Source organism: Grampus griseus, assembly GCF_964374135.1.
Source record: "Grampus griseus genome assembly, chromosome: 20".
Lineage (NCBI taxonomy): Eukaryota > Metazoa > Chordata > Mammalia > Artiodactyla > Delphinidae > Grampus > Grampus griseus.
In genome coordinates this window covers 7,555,048-7,574,173 of record NC_139014.1, presented here as the reverse complement: position 1 = coordinate 7,574,173, position 19,126 = coordinate 7,555,048, and the positions used below count along the sequence as shown (strand labels likewise).

The window sequence follows — 19,126 nt, the reverse complement described above, 5'->3', positions numbered from 1 at the left end:
GATGGCTGCTGAGAAACAGGTTCCTGCAGGCGGCGGTGGTAGCAGCAGCGGCGGTAGCGGTGGTGGACGCGGTGCCGGAGGAGAGGAAAATAAGGAAAACGAACGGCCTTCAGCTGGATCGAAGGCAAACAAAGAATTCGGAGATAGCCTGAGTTTGGAGAGTATCCTACAGTAATCGGGCCTAACTCGCAATGACTACGTGTCGATCTGGCGGGCCGGGGGCGGGAGAGGCGGCGGGTTGCGGCACGACCTGGGCAGGAGAGGCCGAAGGTTGCAGTTTCTCTCGCTTCTACTTTTTGGCACTTCAGAGTTTCAGGGTCTGGTTTTCGACTGGCCTTTCCTCGCATCTTCTTTGTCTTCCAGTCTGGGGAACGTCCTCTTCTTTCAAGCGGCACCGGAATATTGGGCAGTTTTCTTCAGTTTACCCGCAGTTGCCCAGTTGGAGGGCTGGTGATGGGGCTGACACTGGCCACTCTGATGAACTACTGCCTTGGCAACTGGGGCCACTGAACTGGGGAGAGGAAACTGCAGTCTTGACCTTTTGGCCTAATACTTCTGTCTGACAGCTGTCGGGGAATGCATAATAAAAATTACAGTTTGATGCTTTGGAAATGGAGGCAAAAGTTACGTGTTGTAAGGGAAAGCTTATTGCCCATTTTGAATATAAATCATTGTAGGTTGTTAACATTACTTGTATAGCTTTCTTAATAGGTCTGTAGACCTTTTATCTTGTTGAGAGTCATTCAGATGAATCGGTTTCTAGTTTTCATCAGAGTGTACCACAGTTGAGTGTTGATGACATTAGTTTGTGGCTTTTTGAAATGAATAAGTAGTGGAGAAAATGTAGGTGAATTTCTGAAATAATACATTTAGCTTGACATCTTAATATAGTGAAGTTTTCAGGAGATTGAAGTTTTACTTTTTGAACGGGCGGTATCCTTTCAAATGGATGTTAGAACGCCTTGATTTTACTGCACACCTTATATATGTTTGTCTCTTTTTAGTTATTGAAATAGCCCTTTTATTGTTCAGTGTTTTAAAATACATCTGTAAAGAAGCATTGAGGAAACTTTAAAAGAAAACTAAAATTGTAGACAAAGGTCGTTGGACTTCCTGAAGTTTGGGACATAATCTTAAAATATTTTAAGGTTCTTAAAAAGGAGAGTTTGCTCAAGGCTTTTTTTTTTTAAAAAAGAAAAACTAGTATTTTAATGCAAACTGTGGTCTGGTTTGGTTGGCATGTGCTCACCATAGGCACATGCAGCATCACAGCTGTTAAGGAAAGTCAGATTTGGCAGATGTAGGAGGTTATGCAAATAGAGGAGTAGTACACGTCATTTATAACCTGAATCTGCTAAAATGAGTAAAACATTGGGTCCAGGTGTAAATCACTGGGAACCACCCCAGATGTAGTCAGTATTTAGAATCCAGCAGCTTTAGCTGTTGGGTCTCATTAAGCCTCAATGGCTAATGATGCCCTCCTTTTTTAGTTTGAAAGTAGTAACGGTTCAGGCAGTCACCTTTTCTACATGCTTAGCCCTGGTCCTGTCCTATGATAAGAGAGCTATTGAAAATGCTTACCAGAGATTTCACTAATGTACTCAGTATTTCAGAAATGTTTAATGTGCTGTGATTTGATACAGATGTAGACCAATAGTACTAATATAGATGAATGTTTTGAGTTATTTGGATTCTTGGCACTGTAAGCTTTTCCTTAATCTTGGCTCTAGTTCTTCAGATTATTAAGGAATCGCAGCAGCAGCATGGTTTACGGCATGGAGATTTTCAGAGGTACAGGTTAGTATCGTGCGCAAGATATGTACAAGTCTCTGTGGAATTTTCAAATTTGGTTTGCTTTTTTACTATCCTACTTACTCTGCTGTACCAGAAAGTATACCTAGAAAGTCTAGTTCTTAACTTGTATTGAGTTCTCAAGAAGATACTTAATTTTCAAATTTAAAAGGAGCCAATCTTTTTATCCATTTTGTCTCACAGTATTGCAGATAACATTGGAGGCTTCTGCTGAAAATAGTAGTTATGGTAATCTTTTTTTTTTTAAACTTAACCGTATTGTAGGATCTGGGTTACATTCCAGCTGTTGGCAATCACTGTTCTGATTTCCATTGTTATAGTTTTGCTTTTTTCAGAACATAGCCTTTTGTGTCTAGATTCTCTCACCTAACAGATACTGCTCAGTAGTATTCCATTGCAGGGATGAATCGCAGTCTGCTTTTGTTCCCCAATTGAATGGCTAGTGGTTGACTCCGATTTTTGTTTTTGTTTTTTCTAGTTATTATTAATTGTTTTCAGTGTTACATTTTTAATTAGATTTTTTGGTGGTAAAATATTCATAACATAAAAATGACTTTGATGTGTACCTTTTAGTACGTTTTTAGTACATAAATATATTTGTATGTGTGTGCCTACCAAGTAGTATTTTTGTTCTCCTAGTCTCTTTCTATGCATTTTTTTCATGTTTGCTCATATCGTATATACAACTTTGTATTCCGCTTTTTTGCCTAACGTTATATGGTATGTATTTCTCCATGCCTATAAAAATGTTCCATACACGTGATTTTAATTAGTTGCATTATAACTCAATATATAGGCCTACCATAATTTATTTACCTATTCCCCCAAGTTGGTTATTTATATCGTAGCCAGTTTTGTAGGTTTAAAAATATTGTTCCCGTGAATCTCTGTTCATACCTCTTTGTATTTCTGGTCATTTCTTTAGCATAGAGTAGTATAGAAATAGACAGTTCAGGGAGTGTGAACATTTTGAAGGATCTTGATAAATGTATCCATATTGCCGGAAAATTTTTACCGATTTATATTTCTACTCATAATGTGTGAGTGTCCCATTTGATTTTTATGTGAAAGGGTAAGTGATAATTAAAGCATAATTATGAATCGAGGGAAAAGATCTAGTTCATAGATTCGGTCAGACTATTACTTCTTCTTTTTAATAACTTGTGCTCTGGTAGCTTTTTTATTTTAATAAATTTATTTATTTATTTTTGGCTGTGTTGGGTCTTCGTTGCTGCACTCGGGCTTTCTCTGGTTGCAGCGAGCGGGGGCTACTCTGCATTGTGGTGCGCGGGCTTCTCATTGCGGTGGCTTCTCTTGTTGCAGAGCACGGGCTCTAGTCACGCAGGCTTCAGTAGTTGCAGCATGTGGGCTCAGTAGTTGTGGCTCATGGGCTCTAGAGTGCAGGCTCAGTGGTTGTGGTGCACGGGCTTTGTTGCTCCGCGGCATGTGGGATCTTCCCGGACCAGGGCTCGAACCCGTGTGCCCTGAATTGGGAGGCGGATTCTTAACCTCTGCGCCACCAGGGAAGTCCGCTCTGGTAGCTTTAAGACTGAGATTTTGAAGTACCATTTAATATCATTTTGCATTGTAAATTTTGTGCTATATTATTTGATTAAGGGTGGTAAAATTTTACATGTACTTTTACACAATTTAGTCAAAATACATTTACTGCACATCTGTATGTTAGGCACTGTGCTATGACATTGGGGGAAACTTGAAAATAAAATCATCTTTGCACTAAAGGAGTTTATGTTAGTGAGATAGACATATTAAGAACGTAATATAATGCCCTCATATTGTAGTAGAAGTAAGAATAAAAAGTTGCATGAGTACAGGAGAGGCTTGGCATAGAGGTGATGTCTATAGTTTTCTTATTTATATCCTAATTAACCTCCTCATTTTTCTTCAAATATGCTTGCAGTTTCTTTCTCCACGTCTTCATTGTCATCACAGTCTCCCTCAGGATGCCCCTTCTTCCCTTTTACATCCATCAGAATCCTACTCATTCTTTCGAAACCCACCATAAGTCCACTCCAGCAAAGTGGGTTAACAAGGAGAGAATGATTACTTGTGTCCTATACATTCAATTTGACATTGGCCTTGTTTTTTTTGGTTGCCATTCTATCTGCATGATTCTCTCCAACTAGAGTATGGGTTCTTTGAGAATGGGTACTGTGTCCTTGTCTCTTCATGTTTTCTGTGATACCAGTCATATTGCTTGCAATTTTCCATTCAATAAATGTTTGCAAGAGGATGGTGGTATCTATAGCAACCATATAGTAGAATACCCTGAACTTTTGACCTTACTTTGTTGTAGAATTTACTATTGAAAGTATTATCAGCTTGGCCGAATGATTTTTGGTTGTGGTTTCCTACAGAGGCTACTGTTCCCGTAGACAAAGACGTCTTCGGAAAACACTCAACTTCAAGATGGGGAACAGACACAAATTCACAGGGAAAAAAGTAACTGAAGATCTTCTGACTGATAACAGGTATTGACTGCCCAGTGCTAAGTGCTGAATGCATCTTGCTAATACATTTATTGAACAATTACAGCGTGACAGGTGTTGTGTCAGACTCCTAGTTATTTCACGTGATCCTGTGGGATAGACATCTTTACTACTCCTGTGTTATAAAATGAGGAGACTGAGCCTCAGAGAGACTCTCTAACTTGTTCAGGAGCTATGGTAGAATGGCAGATGTTGAAGTCAGCGATTAGACTCTAACTGGTTATTAGGTAAGGTTTCTAGAACGCAAATCTCAATGTCTGAGTACTTACTTAAATCATTATGTCTTAAGCGAAATCTGGACATGTGTAAATTATTACAGAAGAGTTTTGTATTTCAGTGCTCAATGCATTCATGCTTAACATGGCAGGATTACTCTATGAAAGCAATATGTATTAAAAGTCTATGGGTCAGTTCCTCAGACTTTGACCTGTGAGCCAAAATGGTCTTCCTGCCACCTGTTTATTGTAAGTAAAGTTGGAACACAGTCACACCATTTATTTAGATATTGCTTACAGCTGCTTTTGTGCTACAGTAGCAGAGTAGTTGTGACAGAGACCATAGGGCCTATAAAGCCTAAAATACTTACTGTTGGGCCCTTTATGAAAAAAGTTTGCTGCCCCCTGGTCCGGTACGTGGCCAGAACTGAGTTAGACACCATATTGGATGTAGAAGAGTTGGGGAGGCATAGTTATTGAACCCCATTGACTCTGATATTGTTGAGAGATATTGGCTGAGTACAGAACAGGGAACACTACAAGATAGCAAAACTGCTATACTGTGTGTAATTTACTCATAAGAATTCTGAAGTCTTGGAAGGGAGAAGTTAGTTTGGGGGTTCTTGATGGGGAAGCCAGGAAGCCTGCATGGAGGAGGCTGGACCTTCAAGGGTTTGTGAGAGGAAAAGACATTCTGTGTTCAGGGAAACAGCATGCCATGATGTCTTTGAATGCAGTGTAGGAACTGTAATGCTCTGGGCAGTTGTTAGCTACTGCTCAGGCAGCAAAGAGGCTCGGAGCTTGGTGTATGAGACACAGTCAGAAAACTAGAGCATGATGGGATGAAGCAGGATGGATTGATTAAATCCAATGAGATCGAGTTAGGAAGAGTCTGTTATAACAGTGAGACAAGGCTAAGCTACAGTTAAAGGAAGATTAATCAAGGCAGTAGTTTAAAGAAAGATTCACCATAATAACAATGAAGTAGCCAACTTATATAGCATTAGTAAGTGCCAGGCTCTGGTCTAAGTGTGTTATATGTATTATTGCATGGGAGAGTGAAGCACAGAAAGGGTTAGTATTTTGCCCAAAGTCATACAGTGGTGGCACTGAGATTCCAATCCAGGCTCTTAACCACTTCAGTATACTGCCTCTCTTTGCACAGCGAAAGAAACCATCAACAAAATGAACAGGCAACCTATTAAATGGGAGGAGATATTTCCAAATGACATATCCGATGAGGGGTTAATATCCAAAATATATAAAGAACTCATATAACTCAATATCAAAAAAACAAACAATTTGATTAAAAAATGGGCAGAGGATCTGAATAGAAATTTTTCCAAGGAAGTTATATAGATGGCCATCAGGCACCTGAAAAGATGCTCCACATCACTAGTTGTCAGGGAAGTGCAAATCAGAACCACGATGAGATATCACCTCGCACCTGTCGGAATAGCTGTTATCAAAAAGACAAGAAATAACAAGTGTTGGTGAGGATGTGGAGAGAAGGGAGCCCTCGTGCACTGTTGGTGGGAGTGTAAATTGGTGCGGTCACTATGGAAAACAGTACAGAGGTTCCTCCGAAAATTAAAAATAGAACTATATGACTCAGCAATTCCACTTCTGGGTATTTATCTGAAAAAAACTCCCAAAAACACGAATTAAAAAAGATACATGCACGCCAGCGTTTATTGTGTAGCATTGTTTACAATAGCTAAGATGTGGAAGCAGCCTAAGTGCCCACTGAAGGATAACAGATAAAGAAGGTTTTATATCTAAATCTATGTCTATATCTATATTTATATGTATATTTAAACCAGAGCTCAGAAACAAAAACAAGGGATGCCAACTTCATCTTTTAAAAGCAAGATCAGGTTACACATATGTGACTCAGCCATAAAAAAGAATGAAATCTTGCCATTTGCGACAACATGGATAGACGTAGGGAGTATTATGCTAAGTGAAATTAGAGGAAGACAAATGCTGTATGATCTCACTTATATGTGGAATCTAAAAAACAAATGAACAAACAAAAAGACTTGTAGAGAACAAGCTGGTGGCTGCCAGAGGGGAGAGAAGTGGGAAGGGGTGGGTGAAATAGGGGAAGGGGATTAAGAAGTACAAACTTTCAGTTATACAGTAGAGTCGCAGGGATATATAATGCACAACATAGGGAATATAGTCAATAATATAGTAATACCTTTGTATGGTGACAGATGGTGACTAGACTTCCTGTGGCGATCATTTCATAATATATAGAAATATCGGATCTCTGTGTGGTACACCTGAAACTAATACAATATTTTAAGTCAGCTATACTTCAGTTTAAAAAAATACACACACACGCATATATATGTATGTATACACTGCTTCTCAAGGACTTGGTTTCTAACTGAGTTGGGATGAAGGAGCTATGATTCAAAGATGAGGCCAGATTATGTGCCTAGACTGCCTCTATTTGTTAAATTTGGGAGGGGTAAGTCTGGGTTTGCCAAGTTTGAGGCAATAGCAGGCTTTTCAATGAGATGTGTCTGATAGGTGGTTAGAAACCTATCAGAGATGCTGATTTGGGAGCCATGGTTGATACTGAAGAGCAGCTCTGAGGAGGAGAGCAAGGCAGAGCATAGGGAAAAGTTGAGAGGCCAAAGATTGCACGTCAGAGAATATCTGAGTCTGGTGCTCCTGGCCTTTGCTGTTCAGTTGGCCCATTCTGTCTCTGGTTTAGATATTTGCTTCTGGTTCTGATGGATGCTGAGAGAGCCTGGAGCTATGCCATGCAGCTCAAACAGGAAGCCAACACTGAACCCCGAAAACGGTTCCACTTGTTATCTCGCCTACGCAAAGCTGTGAAGCATGCGGAGGAGTTGGAACGCTTGTGTGAGAGCAATCGTGTGGACGCCAAGACCAAGTTGGAGGCTCAGGTTAGTGTCTCAACATCAGCTTTGCTTTATTGTGGAGCTTAGAGACGTAAACAGAACAGAGTTTCTTACATTATATGTTTGTAGTCAGGAGAGGAAAAAACCTAATCTTGCTTTTAAAAGGTGAAGTTGGCTCTTGTTTTTGTTTTTGAGCTCTTGGTTTTTAACAATTAGCTCTGACTTTTAAGAAAGCCCATGCTTCTTTTGATACGTGCATGGAGAACTTGTATCTGGGAAATTCACAAAATAAGAACTTTTTTCTTAATGAATATTTGAAAAGAGATGAAAGATATTTCAACTTTTAATGCTTATGTTATAGCCCAGAAGTGGGTTGTTAAATAAAATGAAGGGAACAAATTTTCTTTATTTTGAAGTTCTTTCCTAGGAAGTAAAATGAATCATAAAATTACCTGTGTATCACATTTTATTAGTGAAATAAATTTTTTTCTTTTAGAATCAACCTGAATATCTCTGTATTCTTGATATTAAAGTTCGAAGCAAGTAGAGGCGGTTGGGCTGTCTGGTTGTCGGGTGTTGACGCAGTTTCTCTTTCCCATCACCTTACAGGCTTACACAGCTTACCTCTCAGGAATGCTGCGGTTTGAACATCAAGAATGGAAAGCTGCCATCGAGGCTTTTAACAAATGCAAGTGAGTCCTCTGGGCCAAAGGCTGTGACCGGTTCTGATGATAGTCACATTCAAGCTGCAGATCAGCTAGTGCTTGTTTCTGTGAAAGTTATTACAATTTCTTTCTTTTTTTCTTCTCTTTAGAAATGTTGGTTCTTCTCTTTCAGCCTCAGAACATGCAAGTTCTGGTAGTTGGTCTGTGTTCCTTGTGAGTTTATTTTCTTAAAGTGAGGCTGCTGTGAGCCATGATGTTTCTTTCCTCGCAGGACTATCTATGAGAAGCTGGCCAGCGCTTTCACAGAAGAGCAGGCTGTGCTGTACAACCAGCGTGTGGAGGAGATCTCGCCCAACATCCGCTACTGTGCATATAACATTGGTGAGCGGGCTGCATGGGGCATCGACAGGTGGCTTGGTGGTAGTTCATCTCAGAGAGCCTAGAGAATTTCTTTAACTTTCTTCCCTCTCCCTTGCTTCCATATTTGGTGTGGGTTTTGGTTGATGAAAAAAGTAGAATTGTCGGAGTTAGCCCTGCTCGAAATCCGGAAGGGAATTCCATTGCTTCGGTTTTGGCCCTGCCATCTTCTTTACTCACCAAGAGCTTTGTGAAAGGACTTGGGAGGCCTTGAAACGTGCTTATGGAGGGAGAAGAGCTTGGAGTTGAATCTAGTGGTTCTTGAGGGAACACCCAACTCCCTCGAGGATTTTCCACTCAATATCTCTCTTTTTCTCAGGGGACCAGTCAGCTATCAATGAACTCATGCAGATGAGATTGAGGTCTGGGGGCACTGAGGGTCTCCTGGCTGAAAAATTGGAGGTAATCTAGTATGCACATTTTTGTGAAAAGTCTTTGGTTTGAAAAAAGTCCAGTAAAAGAAGTAACCCATAATCCCATCATCCGAGGATAATTGCTGTCAATATATGCATATTTATATCTATTTTTAGCAAAAACTATTTTCACTTAATATTTTAAAGTGTTCAACTTTCTTAATTTGGTACTCATAGAAAAAGTAGGAAATATAAAAGACTGGGAAAGATTGGGGGGAAAAAACAGAATCATTTAGGGGCTTCCCTTGTGGTGCAGTGGTTGAGAATCCTTCTGCCAGTGCAGGGGACGTGGGTTCGAGCCCTGGTCTGGGAAGCTCCCACATGCTGCGGAGCAACTAAGCCTGTGTGCCATAACTGCTGAGCCTGTGCTCTGGAGCCCGCATGCCGCAGCTGCTGAGGCCCACACGCCTAGAGCCCGTGCTCCGCAACAAGAGAAGTCATTGCAATGAGAAGCCTGTGCACCACAATGAACAGTAGCCCCTGCTCACCACCACAGCAACAAAGACCCAACACAGCCAAAAATAAAAAATAAAATTAATTAATTAAAAAAAAAAGAATCATGTGGGTTACCACCCAGAGGTGGTATGATATGATGAATATCTTGCAAACTTTTTTTAAAATTTTATTTATTTATTTATTTATGGCTGCTTTGGGTCTTCACTACTGCATGCGGGCTTTCTCTAGTTGCGGCGAGCAGAGGCTACTCTTCACTAGTGCGCAGGCTTCTCACTGCGGTGGCTTCTCTGGTTGCGGAGCACGGGCTCTAGTCGTGCTGCCTTCAGTAGTTGTGGCTCGTGGGCTCTAGAGCGCCGGCTCAGTAGTTGTGGGGCACGGGCTTAGTTGCTCCACAGCATGTGGGATCTTCCCGGACTAGGGCTCGAACCCATGTCCCCTGCATTGGCAGGCAGATTCTTAACCACTGCTCCACCAGGGAAGTCCTGCAAACTTGTATATGTAGAGAAAAAGGCATATGTTTTAAAAATAGAATCTCAGTATACACTGTTTAGTAACGTGCTTCTTAAATTTAATGTCACATGCATTTTTCCACTTCAGTAAATACATTTCCATGCATCTTTTGATGACCGCATGGTATTCCATTGTGGTACATGTTTTATTTGACCACTCATTATTGTTGATTGTTTAAAAGTGGTAACTGGTATTACCATGAATATCTGTGTCCCCAGTTTTTGTATACATTCTTAGTTATTTCCTTAGGATAAATTTGTAAAAGTGGAATTGAATGTTTTGGAAGCTTTTGATACATATTGACAAATACTTTTAGTAAGTTTCTACTAATTTACATTTCTGCTTGCGATGCTTTTCTCCTTACACTCTTGCCAAAACTTAGTGTTGCTCGTTAGCCTTCTGTCGTGTCCTTTTAATATTGGAGTTTCTGTACGCTAAGAAATATGCCAGGGAGGAATTTAAATAGAAATTTGTATATACTCTATAAACTGGGATGTGTCAGTTTTAGAAAGAGACAAATGATAGTTTCTGCTGATTTTCACCTTGATCACTCATATCCACAGTTAAAGCTTTAACTTTTTAAAACTACCTTCCAGGCCTTGATCACTCAGACTCGAGCCAAGCAGGCAGCCACCATGAGTGAAGTGGAATGGAGAGGCAGAACGGTCCCGGTGAAGATCGACAAAGTGAGGATCTTTTTACTGGGATTGGCCGACAATGAGTCAGCCATCGCCCAGGTAAGGAGCAAGGACCTATTCTGTTCTCTTCTGTGTGTGTCTGGAGCTTGTCCTTGTGTGTTTAACATGTAGTGTTTTGTTGCTGCTTGGGATTTGGTAACAGTCTCAAGATGTACCCTCTTGAATAAAATTACTTTGAAAGCTGAGTTTATCAAGGAGTTCTTAGTTTGGAGGGCAAAGAAATTGACAGTGACAGCCTTCAGTAAAAATGGGAGCAACAAGGGTCTGCTTAAAGTCAGGGGTTACATTCGGCCCAGCAGGTGGTGCAGCAGCATGACTGTTATGTCCCTTGTGTCTGTCTGACCTCTTGTCCTAGCCTTCTAGCCCTAAAGGGCCACGTCTTGTTCCTGGGCCTTTTAAAGACAGCTAAACCAGAACATCTTGTTTTATGTGTGGTATATATGCAGTATTCATGCAAAGCCATACTGCCTGATGCTCCTGCTGAGATAATTCTTACCTGTTTGTGGGTGTGCACAACCAAGTGAGTTCCAAAAGATGAGAGATCCTGGTGATCTTGGTTTGTATGAAGTAGGCAGTGATTGAGGCATTTTTTTAGAGCTCCTTCTCCATATTAGGTGAAGAACGTCTGAGAAAAAACCAGGCTGCTCCCTGTGTCTCCAGCCTCAGCAGGGACCAGTGGCATTTCGTGAGACTTCACAGCAAGCTACTGCACCCGGAGTGATATTTGTATGAGGTGCTTTCTTAGTTGTGCTGATGAGTTGTCTTAAGCATCCAAACCTTTCAGTGACTTGTTCCAAAATGGCTCCTTTGGTTTGGGGACAGCTTTCAACAACTGAAGGATTTCTTTGTGCCTTTTGTCTGTATTACATATTGCCTCTTATTTACCCTTTATTTCCTTGAAAGACAGAAGACTAGAACAATACCAGAAAGTTGAGTTTTCATTAATCTAAAAGACTAAACTTTTTCTGAGAACATTTCATTGGCATTTAGGGTATAGAGGTCTCTCTTCTGGACTAGGGCTGATAGCAACCATTTAGATCGTGCAACTGGGTTAACTCTTGTTTTAAAGCGGTACATGCTGGAAGAAAAGAACTGCTACAGTTCTGTGCCAGGCATCAGGCAGTGACAGTGGGGCAGAAATTCTAGATAGAATAGGGGGCAAGGGAGGTCAGTAGGGGCAAATAAAATAGGGACTTCTTAGGAATGGGGCCACAGACATACATCAGACAAAGGACAAGAAAAGATAACATTTATTAAGTAACTTTAAAAAGTTGTTCATGCTTAACATTTATAAAATATAAATTTTTAAAAATTTTTCTTTATTTATTTTGGCTGTGCCGTGTCTTAGTTGTGGCATGAAGGATCTTTAGTTGCATCATGTGGACTTCTTAGTTGCGGCATGTGGGATCTAGTTCCCCAACCAGGGATCGAACCCAGGCCCCCTGCATTGGGAGAGTGGAGTCTTACCCACTGGACCACCATGGGAGTCCCAAAATATAGATGTTTTTAAGAAATCAACCTTTAAGAAAACAACCTGTGATGAGGTGACTGACCATGACTTTCTCTAGTTGCAGCGAGCAGGGTCTACTCTTTGTTGCCGTGCGCCAGCTTCTCATTGTGTTGGCTTCTCTTGCAGAGCATGGGCCCTAGAGTGTGTGGGCTTCAGTAGTTGTGTCATGCAGGCTCTAGAGTGCAGGCTCAGTAGTTGTGGTACATGGGCTTAGCTGCTCCGTGGCATGTGGGATCTTCCTGGACCAGGGATCGAACCCGTGTCCCCTGCATTAGCAGGCGGTTTCTTGACCACTGCACCACCAGCGAAGTTCCGTATGAGTTTTTAATTGTTATCCCGCAAGATACAGTGGTGTGTTTGAGGAGTGTATGAAATCAAAGGGTTGGAAAGAACCATATAGGGATAGTTTCAAATCTTTAAAGGCTGAAGCGGGAAGAATATTTGAAGCCTGTTAACGTAGTGAATTACATTGATTAATTTTCAGTGTTTAAGCCAACCTTGAGTATCTGGGATAACCCACTTGGTTGTAATATGTTGTACTTTTTATTTATACATTGCTGGATTTGGTTTGTTAATACTTTAAGAATTTTGCATCTGTTTTCCTGAGAAAGAGTGGCCTATGATTTTCTTGTTTTGTATGTAATGTCTTTTTTAGGGTTGGTGTCAGGGTTATACATACCTAATAAAACAAATTTGGAGATGTTCCCTTCTTCTCATTTTATGAAAGAGTATGTAACACTGGTATTTTTTTTCCTTAAATGTTTGTTATAATTCACCAGTGATACCATTGGTCCTGGAGTTTTCTTTGTGGGAAGGTTTTTAAAATTTGGTTTTGCTTGTTTTAAACAAATATTATTCCTTTACAAGTTGTAGGGCTATTCGGATTTCCTGTTTCATCTTGTGTCTTGTGTCAGTTTGGATTTTGTTTTTTTAAAGGAATTTATTAATTTAATGTAAATTGTTGATTTTACTGGCATAGAGTTTGCAATATTCCGTTATCATTTTAATGTTTGTAGAATCTTTTAAGTGCCTGGTTAATGTGCTTGTTGTGAATACAGTTATCTGTGGTTTTTAAGCATCTTACCGTACATTAGGATCACTTGAGTATCAGAGACCTTTAAATAATTTGGTAGGTCAAACAAAATGTGTATTAATCCCAGGAATCCCATTAAGGTTTTAACATTAAAACAGGGTGCGGGGGGATGGATTGGGAGATTGGGATTGACATATATACACTATTGATACTATGTATAAAATAGGTAACTAGTGAGAACCTACTGTATAGCACAGGGAACTCTATTCAATGCTCTGTGGTGACCTAAATGGGAAGGAAATCCAAAAAAGAGGGGATATATGTATACGTATAGCTGTTTCACTTTGCTGTACAGTAGAAACTAACACAACATTATAAAGCAACTATACTCCAATAAAAATTTAAAAAAAAACATTAGAAACAGTTACGTGCCTAATGTGCTATATCACACATATACCACCACGTCAAGCCAGTAAATAAAGTAATTTAAGTGCAGTGTCAAAGTTTAGTTGAATCCTGAGATGTCAGGGCTAGCACTGTGGCCGATTAAATGTGTATTGAATTGAATGAACCGTGGGTTATTAAATGTGGGAAATGCCCTTTGGCCATTTGAGGCTAATCTCCAGAAGAACTACTTGCTCCTTGGTGCCACTGTCAGATGATTTGTCTGTTCTCCTTATTGTATCGAGTTGTTCTCTGCCCTGGAAACCAAGCACTCTGCCTGAGAGAGACAGGGCTTTTCACTGCAGTGTTTTCTAACCTGGTTGATGTTGGTGTTTGCCACCCTCTGGGAGCTGGAGTTCAGGAATTTGGTAGCCCCAGCTTCTTGCTTGCTTGTAGAGGTTTTTATGACGTTTAAATACTAAAACTGCAGTTTACTGAAAAGCGTGCAAGGAAGAAATAATTCAGGGAGATAATATTAAACTGCAAAAACTGGAGCTGAGGCTTAATGAGCTGCTGAACTCCCGCTGCAGAATCCTTCCTTCCTTTAGCCAAGCTTTAGGGCCTCATGTCTTTAGTATTGTCTTACTTTATAATTTATTTCTGTTCTGCTTTGTTAGTCCTTGGTCCTGCCTGAATTGTCACTGGTGGTGATTTGAGGGTGTAAGGCAGCTCTTGGGTGGGGTGGGGGGTGGGCAGCTTTAAAGTCTCTGCAGGTTTCATGATTCTTATCCACAGGCTATGGCTCATGTTTTAATGTTTGACTGGAAGGGAGATCATTTCCCCTTTTCTCTAAAAAAAAAAAAAAAATCTATTTTTAAGTGAGGTTTGTATCCTCTGCTACTCAAGTCCCATGTGTTTTTCACTAGACCTCACTGGGCCGAGCGAGGCTTGGTTCCCATCCCCTTGGTTCTCCTGCGAGTCTGGTGGAGAATGTGGTCAGACTCGCCTTGTTGTCTCTTAGTCACACCACCACCTTGCGGCAATATTTGTGGACAAGCGAAAACCATCTGGGAGCTCTGTTTTAAAGAGCTGGGGGTCTCTACCTCAGGACACAAGCAGCTGGTTTTAGTCAGCGTTGAGACGTGATTTGAGGCTGTGGAAAAGCACATCCGAGAGTATTTGAAGTTTTATAAAAATTGGTCTCGAGTTTGTTTATTAGGACTGAGTAACATTACTTCTGGGCTTCAGGTTTCTCTGTGTCATAGGCACAGCTGGGAAAGGTCCAGGCAGACCACAGATTCTCATGCAGGGGGTTTGCCCCTGTGTTTAGGAGCACATTCTTGTTGGTTCAGTGGCAAACTTGAGACATATGCATGTGGACTCTGAGGGACCCTCCCTCTGCATAGGCATAGAGAGGTGTTTCTTGTTCCACTGCCCCTTCAGGATTATCTTAGCCTCCAAGATAGGTTTATGGAATAAGCAGGTAAGTAGCAAGATACGTTTCAGGCTTCCTGTTTGGAGACATTCTGTCCAGCCCGAGAGAACCGGGAGAAGTTCTGCTCCGGAGATTAGTGGTCTCCACGTCACTGTGCAGTGCAGCTGCCATTAGGAAAACACAATTGACTGAAGTGCTCCCCTTCAGATAGGCTTTTTCCTTCATTGCGGTTTAAGACTTTTGTAAGATTCCCAATGGATCTTAGAATTTTCTGGAAGCAGAGGGAAAATTTGCTTATGTTCAGTACCTTGATGCAGAGGTTTCCTTACTCAAAGGAAACGAAGGTAATACATGGCATTAAAGAGGTTTAGCATTTTAGACATCATTTTAATTTTTTTATTTGAGCCATTCCCTCCCTGTAGGAAAGGAGACAGATCCTATGTAGCTGGTAAAACCACATTTACTCTCTTCTTACTTATACACCCATTGCCCTGACTGCTGAACCCCCCCATCTTAAAAGGGTGTCGGTGGCCTGTTTGCTGGATTGCATGGTATCAAACTGATGCTGGAGTTTATCCGGGCTGCTCACGACGTGGCTCTGGTATGTGTGTGGTTAGTGCCAGGTCTGTTCGCATATCTTATTCTGCGGCTGCTCCGTTACACAGGATCTGTACTTTGAAAAATTTGGCCAGTTTGATTAAATGATTGTAAAGAATCTTGCTAACTTGAGATGCTTAATTAACAGTGTTTCGTGTGAGTGTGTTTCTCCAGAGCTGGGCTGTACTGTCCAGTACAGTAGCCACTTGAACACACACAGCTGTTTAAATTAATTAAAATGTCAGATTGCTCAGCAGCTGCGTGTAGCTGACGATGACTACAACGGACAGTGCAGATACATCATTATCACAGAAAGTTCTAGTGGACAGCACTACTCTAGGCTTCAGTGAGTTAATGGTGGCTGTGTTTGCCTTTATAAGTTTATAGAATAGCTGTGCCCCTGATTTGTTCCTAAGTTACTGAACAACAGGAAAGTCAAGTAACTTATAAATAGAAAAGTATGTTCAATTTATATTGGGTAATTTACAAGGAAGTTTTTTCCCACACTGGAAACTAGGAAAAACATAAGCGTTCTTAAGAGAAGAAAAGGTTTTTCTTTAAGCCACTCCTAGCCATCTCTTAAAGGAGTGGGTTTTCTTTGGGGCTTTCTTGGAGGTCACTTGAGTGTCAAGAGATCAGATTGGATGATAGTTTCTGTGGAAAGTCAAACATAATCATGAGAATGTTGATGTTCTAATGTCTGGGTGGGTCTGCAAGTAACACAAGTTCGTCTCCTTTTTGCTTTTTGTTCAGTCCCACCTGCTCAGTCAGATTCTTTAGAATGGTAATGTGGTTTGGCAGGTATTCAGTTAATGAATCACTTTTTGCCTTATCCCAGCCGGCTGGCAGAGGGGTGACACCCTATGCTTTGTCAACCTCATCTGCCCTAAAAATGTTCTCAGCATAGCTGTATGGAATATCTGAGGGCAGAATTTCCGTGAGGAGGAGAACCTCATATGGCATTTAGGAGAAATATGTTTTTGATTGGGTATTGATTAGTAATGTTACTCACCTGCTTGGACTTAAAAGAAATCCAGTATGTGCAAGTCCGTTGGGTTACATTTGTAAGGAAAAGAAGCTTCTGCTGTGCTGAGCCTCAGTATGAGGTAGCAGTGCCCCAAATCTAGTCCATAAGGCCCCTCTAGGGAAGCCAGGTGCAGGTCGGGAGCAGGGGTAGAAGAGTTGGAGGAGAATAGTAGAAAGTTCTATGATAGAGGAAACATTAAAGCATCTGTTGCCTGACAGTTTAGATCAGTTATACAGATACTTTTTCAGTATGTTCACTTCATATTTATATATATGTATATATTTCTCATTTCCATACAAATAAAGACTAAAACCATAAGAAAAATCATATACGATAGAGAATATTAACAGTTGAAATGATCTCCGATTCGGGCCACTTTTTGGTTGATGTGTGTATTTGTGTTTAATGGGAGGAATCAAAGCGATGTTATGCCTTCCTCCCGTCAGAGTGCTATGTCTTACTCAAAAGAAAATCTTTTTACTGCCTTCTGCCTTTGTTTAGGCTGAAAGTGAAGAAACCAAGGAGCGTCTGTTTGAATCCATGCTCAGTGAGTGTCGGGACGCCATCCAGGCCGTTCGGGAAGAGCTCAAGCCAGATCAGGTAGGACTCTCAGCTGAGCCACGGGCTCTTGTTCTGGGCTGAGGTCCTCTTCAGTCTGTGTGTCGCATTCTCAGTGCATTGACTCTGAGCCACTGTTGTATTTAGGTGTGGTGATTGGCTAATGAACAACAGAAGCCTCTTCTGGGCTCCATCAGGTTGAGAATTTCTTTTGTCTATCCTGTTTCTCCTAATGGTTTCACGTATTACCTGTTAAAGCTTTGATCTCAAATTCATATCTCCAGGTGGATTTCTCCAGTGCTCCCTTTCTCTAATAATATCACTGTGATTCATTCAGCCATCTAGGCTGAAAACCTCAGAACCATTTCTGTCTCTTTATTCCCTGTCACCAAAAACCCTGTTTATTCTCCCTTTGTAATTTCTCTCACTTCTTGTCCATTCCACCTGTTTCTAATAAGCCCTTTATATTGTGCCTGGACTACCACAAAAGTCTCCTGATTGCTTTTCCTATCTTGGTTTCAGTTTGGTTTTCCAGACCTTTTTGCCAGAAGAACAGACTGAATCTCTCTAGATCCTATTTCACTGCCTACTTGTGAAAAAAGCCCAGTGATTCTCTGAGGTCTAGAGCGGTGGTCGCTAAACTTCTATGATCATGCACCCCATAAGTAAAATTGAGCATTTATCTCTGATAACATTTATTTATAAATTATATACCTTATTATTCAACTAATTTGTGATTTAGAAAATGTATTAAAATAAAGTTTTTAGAATTGAGATAGATATAAATAGAAGTTCTAGTTTTCTTCTTATACCCGTACCCTGAGGGCTGTGTGCACCCTTCTTAAATACCACAGTGTCTAGCAAATACAGTTCAAACTCCTTGAGCTGGTATATGAGCCTCCGCTGGGTGTTTCTAGCCTGTTTCCAGTGTTGTACTTGGCTGCTTCCCTCTGAGTCTTCTGCCTTAGGCTCTTGTACTCACTGTCTTATGCCTGTCCCACTGCAGTGCATTCCTTACACTGTTGTCCTTTCCCCCCTCCTCACACTTGGCTTCTTCCACTCCCTTTTCACCTGTCCAAACGCTGGCTGTCTTTCAAGGTGTGGCTCATAGCTCACTGTCTCTGAGAAGCCTGCCTACACCATCCTCGCCCACATTTCTCCATTTTCCGAATATCTGATACTTGCAGCTATAATTTTTGTTTGATAGTTAATCAAGCATTGCCTTTTTAAAATTAATTAATTAATTTAATTTTGGCCACATTGGGTCTTCGTTGCTGCACACGGGCTTTCTCTAGTTGCGGCGATCGGGGGCTACTCTTTGTTGCGGTGCGCGAGCTTCTCATTGCAGTGGCTTCTCTTGTTGCGGAGCAAGGGCTCTAGGCATGTGGGCTTCAGTAGTTGTGGCACATGGGCTCAGAAGTTGTGGCACATGGGCTCAGAAGTTGTGGCTCGTGGGCTCTAGAGCACGGGCTCAGAAGTTGTGGTGCATGGGCTTAGTTGCTCCACGGCATGTGCAGTCTTCCCAGACCAGGACTCAAACCTGTGTCCCCTGCATTGGCAGGTGGATTCTTAACCACTACGCCACCAGGGAAGTCCCAGTCAAGCACAGCCTTTTAACATTTTGTGTATTGTTTTATATTTACCTTCTTGTTATATTTTTCTTAAGATTATAAGCATATTAAAAGTAACTATATATTTCTTTAATCATCTGCCGTAGTACCTTCTGTATGAAATATTCAATGAATGTATGTTGGGCTGTAGTCGCGTGTTTCCTCCTCCAATAAGCAGGCTTTATATATTATACTTCCCTTGATTCGTTTAGCAGGTACATACAGAGCCCCAGCCTCTGTCATTCACTTTGAATTCACAGCAGCTGAATTCAGCAGACACCTCACAGAATGTAATGAATATGGTGATAGCAAGGTGTTCCTGTTGCTGCTGTAACATTACCACAAACATAGTGGCTAAAAACAACACAAGTATATTATCTTACAGTCCTGGAGGATG

General features: G+C 41.0%; 1 protein-coding gene across 1 annotated transcript in view; it reads left to right on the top strand.

The window, feature by feature from the left end:
• The window catches only part of SRP68 (signal recognition particle 68), a 30,915-nt gene continuing 11,789 nt past the window's right edge, over positions 1–19,126 (top strand). The window contains exons 1-9 of the mRNA XM_082679352.1: positions 1–161; positions 1,731–1,797; positions 4,191–4,304; positions 7,266–7,461; positions 8,026–8,108; positions 8,353–8,462; positions 8,818–8,900; positions 10,474–10,614; positions 17,063–17,161. Of these exons, the coding sequence (XP_082535478.1) occupies positions 2–161; positions 1,731–1,797; positions 4,191–4,304; positions 7,266–7,461; positions 8,026–8,108; positions 8,353–8,462; positions 8,818–8,900; positions 10,474–10,614; positions 17,063–17,161 (1,053 nt within the window). The 5' untranslated portion in view covers position 1. The remainder of the gene's footprint in view (positions 162–1,730; positions 1,798–4,190; positions 4,305–7,265; positions 7,462–8,025; positions 8,109–8,352; positions 8,463–8,817; positions 8,901–10,473; positions 10,615–17,062; positions 17,162–19,126) is intronic.